Source organism: Papilio polytes, unplaced genomic scaffold (assembly GCF_000836215.1).
Source record: "Papilio polytes unplaced genomic scaffold, Ppol_1.0 DF822400.1, whole genome shotgun sequence".
Lineage (NCBI taxonomy): Eukaryota > Metazoa > Arthropoda > Insecta > Lepidoptera > Papilionidae > Papilio > Papilio polytes.
Window position 1 is genome coordinate 628,679 of NW_013526804.1, and position 17,997 is coordinate 646,675.

Consider the following 17,997-nt stretch of genomic DNA (forward strand, 5'->3'; position numbering starts at 1 on the left):
TGATGATGATGGTGATGATTATAAGTACAGTAAGGAAATTATATTATAATATAACTACCTACTTTAATTCCTGGCAGGCGACGACACAGGACAGACGACGCTGGCGCTCTCTCGTGTCGGAGGCCAAGACCCACTTTGGGTCGCTGCGCCAACGCAGTAAGTACTTTAATTCCTTATCATATCTTTTTCTTTTACTTTTTTAATGTCACATTTGAATGCGATTTATTTACACATCGCAGTTACAGTGTAGAGTAAAAAATATACTTTCCAGCAATAATTACAGCCTATGATACTTAGTATGGGCGTTACAGCCATGTTATGCTTTAACAAAATATAGTCTTCTTTACCTCTTATTTTTCTTCCAATTTGCACAGAATAACCTTACCAATAATACCGTTTTTCATGTTTCATCGCTCGCTACTACCAATATGGCCGTCGTGTCGTCGAGCCAAAGCAATAACCTTATTTTGACATCTGACTACTGTCCGATTATTAATATAACAAGTAGAATTCCGACATTTTAAAACCACGATATAAATATTTAAATAATGTGTTGGATCACAAGTACAAAGTTTATATTGTTATTTTAAATAAATATAAATGGTATTGATTTATAGCACAGACTAAATAACCTTCAAGAATACAAAATACTCGTACATCAAAATATTTAAAAAGCTAACACTAGGTAATGATAAACTAAATTGAATCTTCAGCGACAGTGCATAAGTTACTTGATAACTATTTATATTTTATGGCGAACTTTATACGGCTTTGTGTATCTCGGACCAAACGCCGACCCGAGAGTGATTTATGTTTCTCTCTAATTAATTGTTTTTGTTTAATTTGAAACATATGTTAAACATTCAACTAAATAAATCAAATAGGTTTTGTAATGGCTTTGATATCATCTTTTTCTTTTTATGTCATTTTCTATGAATTTTGTCAATAAAAAGACACGTTTTTACTCCTATTCTCTTGGTATTTTTTTTCCAAAGCAAAATGAAGACTTAATTTTTTCCACGCTGTCAACGTCACGGGTAAAAGTATGCTTATAGTTATTAATAGTAGAATTTTTAAAAATAACTACTATTCTCAATATGTTATTGATAAATAATAACGTTAACGATAATAACGTTAAAATAATTTACAGATTTAAAATGATTGAAATGCTATTTTAAAATCCAACCTTATCCAAAAGCAATATAGAAAATTTATGTTATTTCTTGTCTGGGTTTCGCAGACTTTCATCTATTATTGGAATAGAATTTCGTTGTTCCAGAATATTCGAAGATAATCCAAATAATATGTTATTTTATTAAGATAGATAAAGACGTTGTCGACTTTTTATTTTTAAGTGAACACTGCAAATACGATTAAAATGGATAGTGTAAAGTATTGTTATATATTCATTATTTCTAAGATAAGAAAAACGATGTTAAGTGCCTTTATATGACAAAACTTTCATCATTTTGCTTTTATTATGAAAGAAGTCAAGAAACTAGGTTTACAAAAGATAATAATAAAAAAAAAACTATTAATAAATTCTTAAATTTATTTTACGTTTTATATCAATTATAATAAGCCAAAGCAAGTTAAAAAAATCCATTGAAGTACTGAGCAATAAGTACTAGCACGAAAAACTAAAGTATACAAAGTACTCCATCATTATCACTCTTAATAAGTCTTAGAAGATAACAAAGACATATAGATACTAAACTAAAGTATGCCAAACTTTAATAACATATAACTAAACCACTATAACAACTCCAAGAAGATATAAAAGTGAATAAGTTTTGCGACTTCTGCTGCGATTGCTTCGTCCTTTGACTTTTAAGAGACAGGATCACTCTCTCTATTATACGTCATCTCAGTCATCAATCCCTTCTTCATCTGCCACCTTTCAAGCAATCCATCCATCTCTTTCTAGATCTCTACCGGTGTACCTCCACACTCATAACTACCGTACTTCTTGTTACTTGTTACTTGTTGTTTAAATATTTCGGTGTGCTTTTGAAGTTAATATTCTTTCATAGAACTTTAAATTTTAAGTTACTGACACCATACACAAAAATTGACAGAATTTATGTAGTACAAAAGTAGCTTAGCCTGGTCCATTTCTCGATAGTCCAAAACTACGGCCAATACAAGAAAAGTTTTGCAATACCAACTGCTCTGAATTGTGATCACAACTTTCGTATGGTTACGAAGTAATATATGTGCATAGTTATTTGCACAAATAATTCCTAGGAAGTTTTATTTAGCAAAGCTAACAATCATGCCACCAGATTTTGTCTTATTTCTTAGTCAATATTTAACAAGACTAACAAAAATTTTGTCAATCAACACACGCTAAACCTCCGGAAATACTAGATAATTTGTGCTCCGACACGCATACTCGTTAGACGTTTTTTGACATTAACTAGAGGGCGCTAGTGAGGTTTTATAACTAAGTTTCACTTCTGGCCACCGGGTCGATTAACTTTCAGGGTCTCATCATCACCAGCTCAGTATACGTCCCCACGAAGGGGCTCGAAGCCTACCTTAAGTAAGGGGTGACTAAGCTATAATCAACCACGCTGGCACAGTGGGGTTGGTTGACTTCACAAATGTCTTTAAATTTCTTCGCCGATATGTGCAAGTTGCATGATGTTTTCCTACACCGTAAGAACGTCGGGTAAATTATGTATGGACGAAATTGGAAAATCACATTGGTACATGGCGGAATTTGAACCCAAGACCTGTAGTCAAGTTCTTAAACCCCTGGGCCAATGCCATGAAATCGTATTTATTTTATTTTATCCATTTTCTTCTCTCCAATACAGTTTTCTTTTGTTATAGTAATAAAACATAATGACAACCACTAAAGCTATTTCTTTCGATGTAAAATAAAGCGTGGAGTTAATCAGGGAGGTTTTATGGCAGCTAACGACCCTATATGTGATACAGGCATGATAAGAAAGCTCGTTGCCGACTTGGTTTTTATTCGAAACGATAATGGACCCGCTCTTTAGTATAAGCATTATGTGAACTTTCCTTCGGGAAATTGTTTTGAGTTTTCTCTCTCTTATTTTGATGACATATTTTGCTTTTTTTTAAAACCTGATAATACTTGGCGTATTAAAATAAAGATTTATAAGTTATTACTTGTTTGTCTGAAACATAAAAACTAGTCGATTCTCACATGAAAACAATAGTTAGTTAAACTCGAATAATATCAAAACAAAGTAATTTTGTACTAGATGTAATTAAAATGCATGTTTTTTCTAGTCGCTATTTATATCCTTCTACAGTTAAGTAATAAATTTTATTTGCATCAAAATTGTTCCCACGTTGCACAAACAGCGATATTAATAACGACCTCTGATAGTGCGTTATTTCAATTTTATAGCGCCATCTAGCGTCCTTAGACAATTTAAATATACTTTCACTTACACTAAAAATAAAAATCAAATTAAAAAATTCAACGACATAACACATTTTTGTATCAAGAAACAGTTATTAGATAATATTAATTCGCCTCTTCTATTTCCTCTTTTGTTTTCTTGGCAATATCATCCTGTATCTCTCCAAACGATTTACCTTTAGTTTCTGGTAAAAAGAATATAATAAACAGACACAATAATATGGATACGACTGCAAAAGACCAGTAAGTAATCGCTGGACCGACTTCAGATATCAGTATTGGAAAGTATTTGGTCGTAAGAAATATTAATGTTGTGTTTACTCCTAAGTTTACAGCCACGCCGAATGCTCGAGCTGGACCATCGAATAGTTCTGTTACTGTTGCCCATATCAATGATCCAATCCCTGGAATCACACAAATATTTTTTACTTTCGTATCCTGTATATGCTTACGTATTGGTGAAAATAATGTAAAAGAAACAATACTATTATTGCTCAATGCAATTGATTTCAATTATCCAATCACATTTTTATGATTTTAAAGAATATAAAAAAAGTTACTAGTCAACATTTTATTGCATCACTAATGTTGAGGCTTTATAAATGGTGTTCCAAAAATTAGTTTTAATAGCAATTGAAAAGCTTACCAGCATTGTAACAATAAACGACAATCACTAACGAAATCAATGGAAGAATGTTTAAGAACCCGGAGACTGGTTCACTATTAGGTGGTTTTAATTTGAAGAATGTCCCTAAGCCAATCTGAAAATCGAAAATAATCAAACACATTGAATTCTTTTAACAAAATTCAGAGGAATAAATTGTTACTCGTTTTGTAGGGTAACGTTTTCGGTATACATTCCACTCCAATACTATCTAGAGCCTAAACTGTTCGTCTTTTTAATATACACAGAACACATAGATTGTCCTAGAAGATTTTTATAACAAGACGACCTCGAGTGGAGCATGTACAACACTGATCTCTATAAATGGACAGTATACAAGACGTGCTATTTGACGCTGACCGTCGCTACTAGTGAGAATAGTGAGGATCGGAATTACAAATAAAGATATAATTAACTATCACATCAACAGGCGCTTTTAAAATAAAGACCTATTCATTTATAAAGATCAGTGAATTAAAAGCAATGGAAGTCCTTACCAAGCCAATGGTCATCCCAACGAGCGAGGATATCAATATAATCTTTCTACCAAATCTATCTGTTGTGAACATCGTGAGAAAACTTGAAACAAACTGAATGATTCCTATCACAACCGATGCTATTTCTGGCATTATTGATGTATGTGTAGATATTAATATCGTTTGCAAATAATAAGACACAGCATTGTAGCCAACCATTTGACTACCTATTGAAAATATCACCGATATTAATAAGCTTTTTCGAACTGTTGGATTCTTGAGTACTGCGATTTTGTTAACCTTCTCCTGTTTGGACGATAGTGTGTACTCTTCGACTTCTTGCAAAGCTAAATGCTCTGATCCGTGGAGGAATTTAAGAACCTTAATTGCTTCTTTTTCTTGTCCTGTTAATAACGTATTAAACAAAGATAAATATTAACACAAAAAATGCTTTATTTCTTGAATTCAAAATAAAACTACACTGTAAACTTACCTTTATTATATAAGAAATATGGGCTTTCTGGTAACAATAAAATTGGTATTCCTGTTACAACTATTATAACTGCAAACATAATATTAAACTCTTTATACGATAGAAAAGGACCAGCTGAAAACGTCAATACAATCCCCAGACTGGAAAATATCTGAACCAACGTGCAAGAAGCTCCACGTGTGTTTTTCTGTAACAAACAAATGACTTCAACAAGCAAAACAATTGAAATTTCATTTTTTTAATAAAAAAAAATTCTATCGCAGCATTAAAACAGCTGATATGCTTCTGAAAGTAGGCAAAGTAATGCGTTGATCACATCTAACTAAGGATATCTAATAGAGAGGATAAACTTCTTATACCCTCTGCATAGAAAATAGAAATGTGCACAGCTCTACAATGACGTCATAAGAAACGTAGGAAGTGTGTACATATGATATGATACCGAGTGGATCTTATAATCATGCAAGAAAAGGCTTAATATACAGATTTAAGAAAAAACGTTGGAATAACTTACAGTTGCAATCTCAGATGTATAAACTGGTACACTCATTAATATAAATGAGTCGGATAAACCAAACATTAATCTAGCCACTATCAGCATCCACACTTCAGTAGCCAAGATATAAATTGTGACACCAATAATTTTTGGTACACATCCCATTACCACGCAGTATTTTCTTCCTATACTATCCAACAACAAAGCCACTATAGCATTAACTGGAAAATAAAATGAACACATTAGAATAACATAAAGCAACCGAAGGGACACCGTCTTCAACCCCTTCGGTGTCCATTCGTTATCCTGTCGGGGCCCTGAATGAGGAGTCAGCTATTGCTAACCTTGCTGACCCAGGGTTGGTTCATATGACATGACGTATTCAAAATGCTCTGGTTTTTTTTATATAAGGAAAGGGACAAATGAACGGCGGGATCACAAGTTTGGTCAACAACGCCCATGTACATCCGCAACACCAGAGGAACTACAGATGCGTTGCCGGCCTTTGAGGAGATTGTATTGAAGGAGCCTAAGGTACTGGTTTGCAAGTTTAGTATTTTTCCTTCTCCCTCCTTTAAAGTGTTCGTAATTTGAAATTAGATGACGTCATCACATTACAATGATGCGAAGAAAATCTTATTCTAGATTTATCTTTGTTAATATTTGAAGAACAATTGGCACATGCAAACTCTAATCTAATCTAATGGTTAATCTTTTTATTTGACTGTAGAAAGATTTCGTTGATTTTAGTTCATGGTTAGGATTGTTGCTAGACTGGAGGAAATTACACAAAGGCTACTATTGTATAGACATATACGAAGATATGATGATTAAATAAACTGGAAAAATTTGATGTGAAAGGTAGAGAAATACCAAATAAAGTATTGTTTTCTTCATTTCTAGCCAGCAATATACTTTGCCTCAGAGATAACATCCTTAGACAGAGAGCAAGCAGGGCACCGGTGCCTTTCACCGGAGATCCCGGATCCTTGTCAATCGCAAAAAAAATGGCTACCAAAGAGGTTTTAGTAAAACCCCACACAAGCCTGCCCCCAAAAGCAGGATTTCTTTATTAAGTTTCTGTCCCCGAACTCCATACTATATAGCATATCATACTTACAAATAAAAGCAAATATGAATTCCACAGACACTATCCAGGAACCCTCGTTTTCGTTTATAACATGTGACAGACTTGTCTCCGTTTCATTGCCTAACTTTACAAGCATTGGCGATGACCAAACTAAATTCATGCCAGTTGAGAAGATACTGACGTTAACTGAAAAATGGCAAAATAATAAAAAAATATGTACTAAAATCTTACAACATAACATCAGCATTGTGTTTGTTTAATTCACATGATTTTTGGACAAGGCCACAAAGGTTTTTAATAGCACTTTATTAATTATCTTTAGAGTTATTATTATTTAAGTATCATCAAAAATGTAATGCAACAATGCACTTGACATTTGAACCGATGCTTTTGGTCGAAATAAAAAAATAAAAATAACTTTATTAATTTCCCTCTTGGGCAGGGGACTGGTGTCCAAACTAGGGTCACGCCCTATGTGATGAGATGGATGAAATTCGACCACAATAGTTTTTTAAATTGACTTTGTGTACTTTTTCTCCTTTAACCTCAGCCAGTTTTTTAATTTATTATCTATACATTAGTATAGATTATTATTATATAGATATAGATTATATTATTAAATATAAAGATGAATAAATAATAAATATTTTGCATGTATCGGAATAACTCGAAAACTACTGGGGCGATTTCAAAAATTCTTTCACAATTCAGAAATTATGTTATCAATGAAGCTATATTTTTTTTATTGTTTTTAATTACATGCAGATGAAGTCGCGAGCAACAGCAACAAATAAAAAAACCTTTCCGCTTGTATCGTACCAAGTAGACTTCTCCAAGGCATACCTTAGAAACTAAATAATAATTATCAGATTTAATACAACTATTTCTTGCACTAGTCGTTATATTTTCTACTTTAATATTAATGCAAGTCAGGTTTAGTAAAAATTTAAAATAACTCTCTTCTCTCCATCAATGAAGAGTAGGCAACGCATCTACAAGTGCGGATGTTTATGGGCAGCGGTCGCTTTCCATTTCGGTGTATTCAACTGGCCACTTGCTCGTATTCCACCTTAAATTATATGTAAAAAAAACTTACCAAGAATCACTACTGCATATTGTCTTATAATTGGTGATTTTATACATCCAAACATTTTAGCTACGTAACAGTATCTAAAATAATTCAAGCAAAGCAAAATACTATGTACCTCCGTATTCTCAGACACATTAACGTGTGAATACAAAATAGGATTACAATTGATAATTATTCAACTACATTGTTTAACTATAGACAGACGAATATATTTGACCCGGTAGGCATAACACAGACTATAGTCATATCAAATTTTGACCTAGACACAGTATTATTCTTATTTTATTCATTTATTATAATTTTTACAGACAAACATCCATTCCTTTGTTAGTAAATTTGACTTAGTCTAATTTATTATTATATATATATAAATTAGATTACACACAATTAGATTTTTGCATGTGTACAACGGTAATAAATTCTAGTATTGTAAAAAGAAAGATTTGTATTTTTGATTTTTGTATGTATTGAAATAACTCAAAAACCGGGTTACTTTAATCACTTCTTTCACCGCTATAAAGCTACGTTATTGTTAAGTAACATAGGCTATGTTTCACACGTGGACGAAGTCACGAGCAACAGCTATATGGAATGAAATAAAATTTTTATACCATTGTATTCAATTTATAAATAATCTCGTTAATAGACATAAAACTAGTAAACTCCCAAACATCTCCGGAAACACCTTTTTTATGAAGAGAAGTATTAAGAATGCGTTTCAGTATTTTCATGTCTCTATGCCGCCCACTTGTTCCCCCAACATATTCTCATTTCAGTATTCTGCCGTTTGACTTTCCAGCGAAACAAAGGACGATCAATGTTTAAACAACAGACGAATGCTTTGTTTACATTTCGATTAACATATAAAACTTATTTAAGAGTGCAGTCACAAAATAATGACACCTCTCACACCTGGCCAGATAAATTAGTCGAACTGTAACGCGCAAACAAAGATTATGTGACTCCATTCAGTAAACCGGATTTTGTCGTTTAATAATACCATAGCCGGAATAGATTCGCGTGTTAAATAAAAAAATAATAATTTTGTTTTATTTCTTAATTGATTTTTATCTTATACAGTTTTCGAAATAATATGTTTATTTCTGTGATAAAAAAAATGAAGTCACACGATGGCACTTAACAGATAATCTCTTATTACTAATGTTATAAATGCAAAAGTTTGTTTGGATAGATTTTACTATCTCCTAAACGGCTGAATGGATCTCCATGAAATTTAGCATAGAAGTAGAGCGCAGTCTGGAAAAATACTAGAACACGAGCACAAGTTTTCTTGATTCTGCGCTGATGAAAACGCGGGCAACAGCCAGTAAATAATATATTTTAAAGCCCTCTACACAAACTGAGAGTCTTTTATAGAGCGGCCTTTTATAAGTGTTTGTGTAAGGAAATCGTTTAACTGTACAGTTATAACTGAACGTAAATAGAGGCTTTAATAAATAAAATGAATAATTTACATAAAAATATGCTTACAAGTAAACGTCTTTAGCACAGTTATCGTTTATGAATTGTATAAGGTTATTTTTAGGTAGCTGTTGCCCACGACTTCTTTCACGTGAACTTTAAAAGTTCAAAACTTACGGTCAAATTTAGACCATTGGCATTTACTGATTTAAACTAAATTAACATAATACATCGACTATAGTTCTAAGCTTAAACTAATACAAAAATTGCAAAATAAAAAAACCCCACATTTACTCATTTATTTAACATTTCTTGTATTTCAATCAATGTCTTTCCTTTTGTTTCGGGCACGACGAATATTCCGAAAATACAAGCCAGCGCACACATACTGGAGAATATCCAAAATGGGACATGACTCCCGAGGCCAGATATCATGTAACCAAAGACAGTCGTCAAACCGAAGCCGAACATCCAAGGTACGGTCACGCTGATAGTCGATCCAATACTCCTTACATTCGATTGGAACATTTCACCAATTAACGTCCCCGGTATCATACCAAACCCTGCAATTAATTTTTTTCTTACTTGTCTGTTCTCATTGGTAATATTATACATACAAGGTGACTTTTTTCCACTTTTCTAGACGCACAATTCATTTAGACTACAAAGGGTGTATCACGAATATTTGCATGACAGTTACGAGAACGTGTTGGTAATGTTAACCACAATATGTATATAGGATTTATTGGTGCTCTCATGCCCTGTATACTGCGCAAATCTAATACAAATTTTGTCGATGACGATACGAAAATATTCTCACGAATAAGCATGATAAGCCCTCTAATGTCAAAGATAAACAGACAAAATTACATATAGAAAACATCGTAAAATTAAATAATTACTCACCGAAGTCATAAGAAAGGAAGAATATAATTAATGTCACCAATGGTAACCATTGCATTTTTGTAACTGATGGATGACTTATGTTGTCCAAGTAGAAATATACACCCAGGGTTGCCTGTTCACAATTAATTAAATTCCTTATTATAAATCTCAATTACATTATATCCATAACTAAAAGACAAGGCGATTGTTATCTTAAAAACGTATTACTATTTTCTTGTGGTTGTCAATTGTTTGAAATTTGATCATAAGTTCGACCGCTGTTTTTATTTAAAAATAGCCTTACACCATTCTCTATGTCAACTTTACCGTGCTAAACAAAATATCATTAAAAGTATTCTATACTCTATATAGTAGAATACTCCATAGTCTATATAGTATGACTCTATAGTCAGCCCAAAAACTTATCCAAACTGATTTATTCCTTTCCATTCCTCAAGTGTTGCTCTCTTGCTTACATCTTATCTTTCATGATAACAATCCATTTATTTACTGTCTCACATAATTCATCTAAACAATAATAACAATTGCTTTATTACATCTACACTATTATAATAAAGCGTAAACACACACTTCTTTGTTGCCAAAAATGTCAGCAATTACAGCATATTTTTGAATAATTCTTTCTTTAATGAAAAGCCCTACACTTACGTCACGCTTTAAGCTATATATTTTCACGCCATTAAACTTAGGGGTAAATATTTTAGATAAAAATCCTAATGATGGAAAGAGACCATAAGTTGCTACCAACATCAAGGATGCAAGATTGCCAAAGTTTGTAATGCCACGTCATATTATTAAATATTATAAATTATTTATATTTTATATTATTAAATAAACTCACCAAACTTAACGTGCATATTGATGTTGAAAAAATTAGCAATATCCTCCTTCCAACCCTTTCAATGAAGAAAGGAGTTAAAGTACTCGAAGACTTTTGTGTCACGCCAATAATAATGGTAGCTATATGCGGTTCTATAGATGAACCGGCTAATTGGAATATCGTCGTCGCGAAGAAAATGACAGGTAAAATACCACTGCATTGTTACAATATTCCTAAAGTTAGTGTAATAAATAAAGCTTTTCTATTGCTCTTGACTGTGAGGAGCTGTTTCCACTCTTCTAAAGCGCTATGCTCTTCAACATTCTTGTTCATTTCTTCGTAATCATGGTATTCTTTACGCCTTCCTAGCTGTTCTAATACATTTCTGGCAGCGTCTCTCCTATCTGAACGTGTACAGTTTTTACGTTAATTCTGAACAATTCATTTTGATATTTACAACCTCATCTGGTAGAAAAATAATCTAATTTATACTAATGTTATAAAGAGGCAAGACTTGTATTGAAATCATAGTTCATACTAATATTATAAATGCGAAAGTTTAGATGGATTGATGGATGTTTGTTAGAGTTTGTAGCATAAACAGCTGCACGGATTTCGATGAAATTTGGTATAGATGTAGAGGATAGTCTGGAAAACACATAGGCTACTTGCTTTTTTTTTTTAATTCCACGCGGAGTCGCGGGCGAAACCTAGTAACTCATAAGCTACTGGCCCATTAAAAAGCTACATTATCAGTGGGTAACATAGGCTACGTTTTTATTGTCTTTTTTTTATTATACGCGGGCAAAGTCGCAAGCAACAACTAGTATATGATAATTACAACAACGACTATTTTTTTACAACGTAGAATGTATGTAGAATACATTTTAACATCAAAGACGTAGGAGACTCTGGTATAAATATGATTCCTAGTAAGTATATTCCAGAAATAGGCACTGCAATGTAAGACACCAAAGGGTACGAGACAAAAGGGCCTATTGAATATACGATAAGTGTACCCAGAGTTGTAAAAATTGCATTACTCGTTAACAATATACCTCGAATATTGGTCGACCTGGAAAATATAAAAATTAAAATCAAAAATAAATCTCATCCAAATATACGTGAGATAAATGAAAGTCCCATAAATAAATAAGTGATGTTTTAATTTACAAAAAGAAATTGGAAGATGATAGCTTTTAACGTAATTAGTACGCTGTATTGAAAAGAGAAAGAACTTAGAATCTCGTGTCTCCGATCATCGTTCTCATTAATCTGTACTACTTAATTTTACGAAAAGAAAGATTTTTATTTTTCGACTTTCGTATGTATTGCAATAACCCAAAAACTAATAGGTCGATTTCAAAAATTCTTGCATCATTAAAAAGCTATGTTATCACTGAGTAACATAGTCTATATCTTTTTGAATTTTTTTCAATTCCACTTGGACGAAGTTTCGAGCGTTGCGAAGTTCTAGTTTAATCATATTCTTGGATAAACGTAAAATTAAAATTTCAATCTTTTCTCTAGACCTTTTGTATACCAAATGTGTACTTACGCTATTTCCCCAATGTAGACAAGGTTTACAATAAATATAATTCCAGATCCTAAACCACATAATATTCTTCCAACGTATATCATAGCTAGGTTATTAGCGATTGCGAGAAGTAGGAAAGATATAAGAGACGAAACTCCGGCTAGGATAAAGCAAGGCTTGCGACCGACCGCGTTGCACAAATAACTCGTTACATATGGCCCTGAAAATTGCATAATAAGATTATAAAGATTGTAATTTATTGGCTTTAGAATGGAAATATTGGAAGGAATATGGTAATAGTGAAGTAAACAGTGGTTGAAGATATCGTAGTATTTTGCTGGTACACGAATGACCCTTTTAAAGCTTAGCAAAGTTCCACGTTTGGATGAAGAGTGTGCTGGAGACCAAATTCTAGTTCATTCCTTTTCATTCTTTACGATACAATTAATTTAAAAATATCCTATTCTGTAGGTATTACCAGTGGTAGAGCCCGGTTTAACATCTTCGCACAAATGGGCCAGCTCGCCCGGTGCAATACCACGACCACACAGAAAACAGGCGTGAAGTGGAAGCAATTCCGCGTTTCGTCTAATGAGTGTGGTGCCGGAGGCCTAATTTTAGTCGCTTTCCCTTTCCATCATTTTCTTATGAGGAAAGGATAGAAGGTAAAGTGGATTTGACGGTGGAGGAGATGCATAGGAAGGGGAAATGTCCTCTTTATGTACGTCTCCTCCTCCGTCAATTAAGGGTAGGCAACGCATCTGCAATTGTGGATGTTTATCGGTAGCGTTCGCTTTTCATTTCAGCGAAATTACCATAAGTTGAACAAAGACATTAAATATATGTAATCAATAGACGGGTCATGTCGTAATCTCTTGTAATAAATGGCATTTGTTTGCTATTTCGATGATTTTGTAGAGAAATTGAATAGTTAAAGTCCACTCTATTAAAGATTTTAAGCTCTCTGCAATAGTAAAATGCAACTTACCTAAGATAGTACCAACGTAAATAATAGATGCAATTAGCGATGTTTCCGTTTCTGTGAGTTCATATGGCAACGGTGATGTGTTGGTATCAGAAAGCTTAGGGATGATAGGTGCGGTCCATCCTAGACCGTAGCCAACTAAGATCTGCCCAATGTATACTGAAAATATACTAACTCTACAGTCACAGTTGTTTACGTACTGGCCTTTATCCTGTCCTGTTCACTCGGAATTAAAAATAAATACTAACATGTGTTTTCTTCCAGATTATGATCTACATCTGTGGAAAATTTTATCGACGAACGTTAATTTTTGGAGATAGTAAGAATACCAATTTTTACCAACTATTACCAACAATATCTACCATAAACTTCTAATATTAATAGCATTCGTAATCTAGATTAATTGAAAAATTTATAATGTAATAAAAATGAACAGCCAAATTTTCTAAAACAAAAAAAAAATACTTACATCGTAAACTTATCCATACTTGTTGTCTAATATAATATTCAAACATAATTTTTCACTATAATTAGAATATATTTACGAATTAATATCAGTTGTTTTAATTATTCCATACTCAAAAGCCGTTATACGATTGTAAAAAAAGTTTTTTTAAAAAAAAATTGAATTACAACCAACATTTGTTTTAATATTTTTATAATCTTCCTTTTACGTGCGTAATTTGAATAAAAAGCAATTTAATATGCGTTGCTTTTGTTGAAATAATAACTATTATTTTATCATATTTCAATATTTATTAACTAATTATCTACAAATACTAGAATCTAATCTATAATAAGCTTAAAAAAACCCAAAAGAGATGGTTTTTTTAATTTATTTTGTTTGTATTGATAGTATTGAATACTAATATTATAAGGAAGTCATTATAGTTTAGGTTTTTAATATATCTGATGATTAATAAAGTAATTATCTACACTGACAAGATAATTGCCTAGTCAGATAAATGCTTAAACAACTAGTCGGTGCCCACGACTCTGTCCGCATTAACAAAAAATATAAAAACAAAACAAATTCGTAACAGTACGTTCAATTATTCAATTACATAGATGCAAATATACGGCGTTCTTACTGTGGAGAAAATAATTGTGATGCAAACAGTATGAAGTCAAGCAACACGCTTTGCCAATGTGGTCACCCTAACCTGGGGGCATAGTATGAGCTGATGACGTCATAAGCCGATCAACGTAGCCTAACCTTTCCATGACCATCTATCAGAGATTGTAGAATTTTATCTATTCTTTATCTAAAATAGAAATATCAATGACAAGTATATTTGTTGCTAAGTATTGCTATACTATTAAAGAATGTTTTTTTTTTACATTATAAGGTGGCAAAAGAGCAAACGGCTAATATAATTCGACGAATTAGCAAACCGACCGCTACCTACAGACCTGCAATTTAATACCCTACTATTTTTAAAAGACTAGCTGTTCCCGTGCGGATTCATCCGCATGAAATTGTGAACATTTTATTTTATTGTTCACATTTGTCAAATTAACAATTGCAAATGTCAAAACGACATGACATGACAAACCATGGCAATATTGCTTTCTTGATGTTGGCAGCAACTTATGGTCTCTTTCCCATATTACGGTTTTTAACCAAAATATTTACCCCCTAAGTTTAATGGTGTGAAAATATATAGCCTAAAGTGACGTAAGTGTGGGGCTTTTTATTAAATAAAGAATTATTCAAAAATATGCTGTAATTACTGACATCTTTGGCAACAAAAAAGTGTGTATTTACGCTTTATTATAATAGTATAGAAGTATATGTAGATTCCCGCCAACCGAAATAATTTTATAGAAAAAATAGAGATAAATTAAAGAATGTACATAAAAATTAAATTAAAAAAACTCATTTATTTAACATTTCTTGAATTTCAATCAAAGTTTTTCCTTTGGTTTCGGGCACGACGAATATTCCGAAAATACAAGCCAGCGCACACATACTGGAGAATATCCAGAATGTGACGTGACTTCCGAGGCCAGATATCATGTGACCGAAGACGGTCGTCAAACCGAAACCGAACAGCCAAGAGAAAGTCACACTGATAGTTGATCCAGTACTCCTAACATTCGATTGGAACATTTCACCAACCAGTGTGCCCGGAATTACACCAAAACCTGCAATAAAATGGAATTTATAGTAACATGTTGCATCAGTATTTAAAGGAGTTTATATAGCTAATTATGAAATATCTTGTGCACAAAAGGTTGTGAATACACGTCTCAGTAGCTTGGACACTTGCACGTGCTAGCTACAAGCATGTGTGGACGCAGTAAGCCATTTGATTCTGTGTCGCTACTTATAAGTTTAGGGAGGATCGAGGGGGAGAACGAAGTTTGACGTTGAGTCGTCTCTAACAGTTTCATCCCCACTTTACTAGCATATATATTTTAGCCTTAATAAACGACCTTGATTTGAAAAACAAATGAATTTTAATCAATCCATCTAAAATTACAAAGAATAATAACCATCAAAGAGCACATCACTATTCGAAATCAATGAGGGCATTTATACTACAAAAATTCACACCGTAAAATAATTCTAATACTCACCAAAGTCATAAGATAGGAAGAATATAATCAACGTCACTAACGGTAACCATTGTATTTTGGTAACTGTTGGATGACTTATGTAGTCTAAGTAGAAATATACACCCAGTGTCGCCTGTTACAACAATAAAACATAAGAATCATTTTAACCAGACTTTAAGCACATAGAACTATAAACAGATCATCAATAAAGTGAATAAAGTAAGGAATCACCGTTAATTCTACAAAGATTTCATCTTCCCTTTCTGCGTTAGATTTTTTACGTCTTAGTCTGTCCAGCTTGTCAAGTATAACATGATTTAAGATCACTAACAATAACTATACGATTATCAGTTGAAATATGAAATGAACTCACCAAACTTAAAGTGCATACTGTCGTTGAGTATATCAATAAAATTCTCCTTCCAATCCTTTCGACGAAGAAAGGTGTTAACGTGCTTGAAAATATTTGTGTTACACCAATTATTATTGTGGCTATATTCGGTTCTATAGAAGAACCGGCTAATTGGAAAATTGTTGTTGCAAAAAATGTGACTGCAATTATACCACTGCCTTGTTGCAGAATTCCTAAAGTCAGTGTTATAAATAATGCTTTCCGATTGCTCTTTACTGTCAGTACTTGCTTCCATTCCTCTACAACGCTCTGCTTTTCAACGGTAACCTTCATTTCTTGATAAGCATGGTATTCTTTAGATCTCCCCAACTTTTCCATTACCAGACCAGCGGCTTCTTTCCTGTCTAAAATATGTACTATTAAATTTAAAATTTACTTAAAACTTACTTAATTAATTTACATAGCTTGAATGTTTATACTTTTGAATTATAGTTCAATAAATTCTGGATGAAATTGTTACTCTTTTAGTTTATAAATACAATTAACATCAGGTTAAAATTTTATTGTCCTCGTGACCTCCAAGACAATTTTACTAACTACTTTTTCTTCAAACAAAACTCGTGCAATGTTAACATTTTCCACAAATATTTTGAAAACTATCGTTATAAAATTAAAGCAATTCAATAATGTATTACAAACGTGAAGTACCTTTTAAAATCAAATACGTCGGAGATTCTGGTATAAAGAAAAGCCCCAGTAAGTACACAGCCGTAATGGCCGCTGCAATATAAGAGACTAACTGATACGATACATAGGGGCCTACTGCATACACGATCAGTGTACCCAACGTGGAGAAAATCGCATTGCTCGTTAACAATATACCTCGAATATTGGTCGACCTGAAAATGTTACAAGTTTAAATTATTACTTGCACTCAAAAAACTATTTACTTTCCGAAGTATCAAAGATAGATAATGAAATTAAAAAAAAAAATTGAACTTTACATATAAAAATTTGGATAACGTTTTTTTTATAACTATCAAAAATAATTAATCTTTGCCCTTCTTTACTCGCATGTAATAAAGTGTACACTTAAACGTGACGTGACGTACTTTCATGTCTTGTTTAGTAATATTTCTTGTACCATTCCAAGGAAGCTTTAAGCTTGTGCAAGGAATAATTTTACGACAATAGTAGTACGGTTGGATTCGAACACTGGACCACATGATTCGATATCGCCGACGAAGAATACATCTTTAACCATTAGGCTATTGAGCTTCAGAACTTTAAAAATCAAACTGATAATTTCTAATCACAGTCATACTTACGCTATTTCGCCGATATAAATAAGATTCACAATTAATATAATTCCTGTTCCGAATCCACAGAAAACTCTGCCAACATATATCATAGCCAAATTATTAGCTGTAGCCAGTAATATAAATGACAACAGAGTAACCAATCCTGCTAGAATGAAACATGGCTTACGACCAATCGCGTTGCACAAATATCCAGTTAGATAAGGCCCTGTAAAAGAAATTGTAATAAACAATGATGTTCAAAGAACTTACAAACCAGACGTCCGAAACAATTCCTTCAAACACTTTTATCGTGGTCAAATTCTAATTTAGATTACAAAGTGGTACAGTCACGGACAACCATGATGTTAAACATGCAATAACCTTTTTCATTGCAACCAGA

At 32.7% G+C, this 17,997-nt stretch overlaps 5 protein-coding genes across 6 annotated transcripts in view; all 5 read right to left on the reverse strand.

Moving 5' to 3' along the window:
• Window positions 1-1,589: 1,589 nt before the first annotated feature.
• Window positions 1,590-5,163, reverse strand: LOC106106146 (facilitated trehalose transporter Tret1-like). The gene is made up of 4 exons (XM_013286692.1): window positions 5,037-5,163; window positions 4,565-4,947; window positions 4,050-4,164; window positions 1,590-3,807 (listed from the first exon to the last, which is right to left on the reverse strand). The coding sequence occupies exons 1-4, from the start codon at window positions 5,113-5,115 to the stop codon at window positions 3,509-3,511; spliced, it is 876 nt and encodes a 291-aa protein (XP_013142146.1). The 5' UTR covers window positions 5,116-5,163; the 3' UTR covers window positions 1,590-3,508.
• Window positions 5,164-5,523: 360 nt separating this feature from the next.
• LOC106106095 (solute carrier family 2, facilitated glucose transporter member 8-like) lies at window positions 5,524-7,925 on the reverse strand. The gene is made up of 3 exons (XM_013286624.1): window positions 7,719-7,925; window positions 6,653-6,808; window positions 5,524-5,753 (listed from the first exon to the last, which is right to left on the reverse strand). The coding sequence occupies exons 1-3, from the start codon at window positions 7,771-7,773 to the stop codon at window positions 5,524-5,526; spliced, it is 441 nt and encodes a 146-aa protein (XP_013142078.1). The 5' UTR covers window positions 7,774-7,925.
• Window positions 7,926-9,408: 1,483 nt separating this feature from the next.
• On the reverse strand, window positions 9,409-17,985 carry LOC106106096 (facilitated trehalose transporter Tret1-like). Its single transcript, XM_013286625.1, has 10 exons — window positions 17,625-17,985; window positions 17,005-17,195; window positions 16,318-16,700; window positions 15,966-16,077; window positions 15,265-15,530; window positions 13,386-13,527; window positions 11,137-11,264; window positions 10,882-11,079; window positions 10,041-10,152; window positions 9,409-9,697 (listed from the first exon to the last, which is right to left on the reverse strand). The coding sequence occupies exons 1-10, from the start codon at window positions 17,705-17,707 to the stop codon at window positions 9,429-9,431; spliced, it is 1,884 nt and encodes a 627-aa protein (XP_013142079.1). The 5' UTR covers window positions 17,708-17,985; the 3' UTR covers window positions 9,409-9,428.
• Window positions 11,061-13,936, reverse strand: LOC106106147 (sugar transporter ERD6-like 6). Of its 2 annotated transcripts, XM_013286695.1 has the most exons (5): window positions 13,852-13,936; window positions 13,386-13,541; window positions 12,419-12,617; window positions 11,919-11,935; window positions 11,061-11,264 (listed from the first exon to the last, which is right to left on the reverse strand). In XM_013286695.1, exons 1-5 carry the CDS (start codon window positions 13,895-13,897, stop codon window positions 11,083-11,085), a joined length of 600 nt encoding a protein of 199 aa, XP_013142149.1. In that variant the 5' UTR covers window positions 13,898-13,936; the 3' UTR covers window positions 11,061-11,082. The 2 variants fall into 2 exon arrangements, with proteins under 2 accessions (XP_013142149.1, XP_013142148.1); XM_013286694.1 differs by lacking the exon at window positions 11,061-11,264 and having other exon boundaries at window positions 11,710-11,935.
• The window catches only part of LOC106106098 (facilitated trehalose transporter Tret1-like), an 8,857-nt gene continuing 8,671 nt past the window's right edge, over window positions 17,812-17,997 (reverse strand). Inside the window, exon 9 of the mRNA XM_013286626.1 lies at window positions 17,812-17,823. Within this exon, the coding sequence (XP_013142080.1) occupies window positions 17,812-17,823 (12 nt within the window). The remainder of the gene's footprint in view (window positions 17,824-17,997) is intronic.

Bases quoted from the DNA above. Each gene is read 5' to 3' on its own strand.
- LOC106106095 (XM_013286624.1), bottom strand. From the start codon at position 7,773: ATGTTTGGATGTATAAAATCACCAATTATAAGACAATATGCAGTAGTG. The intron at 6,809-7,718 runs GTAAGTTTTTTT...GCCATTTTTCAG, and splicing joins ATATGCAGTAGTGATTCTTG to TTAACGTCAGTATCTTCTCA. The intron at 5,754-6,652 runs GTAAGTATGATA...TTTATTTTCCAG, and splicing joins ATTCATATTTGCTTTTATTT to TTAATGCTATAGTGGCTTTG.
- LOC106106146 (XM_013286692.1), bottom strand. From the start codon at position 5,115: ATGTTTGCAGTTATAATAGTTGTAACAGGAATACCAATTTTATTGTTA. The intron at 4,948-5,036 runs GTAAGTTTACAG...CGTTATTAACAG, and splicing joins ATATTTCTTATATAATAAAG to GACAAGAAAAAGAAGCAATT. The intron at 4,165-4,564 runs GTAAGGACTTCC...TTCGATTTTCAG, and splicing joins TTGGGATGACCATTGGCTTG to ATTGGCTTAGGGACATTCTT.
- LOC106106147 (XM_013286694.1), bottom strand. From the start codon at position 13,897: ATGTTTGAATATTATATTAGACAACAAGTATGGATAAGTTTACGAT. The intron at 13,542-13,851 runs GTAAGTATTTTT...GTATATTTTCAG, and splicing joins AGTATGGATAAGTTTACGAT to TATACATTGGGCAGATCTTA. The intron at 12,618-13,385 runs GTAAGTTGCATT...TGCAATTTTCAG, and splicing joins TTACGTTGGTACTATCTTAG to GGCCATATGTAACGAGTTAT.
- LOC106106096 (XM_013286625.1), bottom strand. From the start codon at position 17,707: ATGATATATGTTGGCAGAGTTTTCTGTGGATTCGGAACAGGAATTATA. The intron at 16,701-17,004 runs GTACTTCACGTT...TACATATTTTAG, and splicing joins GACGTATTTGATTTTAAAAG to ACAGGAAAGAAGCCGCTGGT. The intron at 13,528-15,264 runs TGAGTTTTTTTA...TACATTGGGCAG, and splicing joins TTCAAGAAATGTTAAATAAA to ATCTTAGTTGGCTACGGTCT.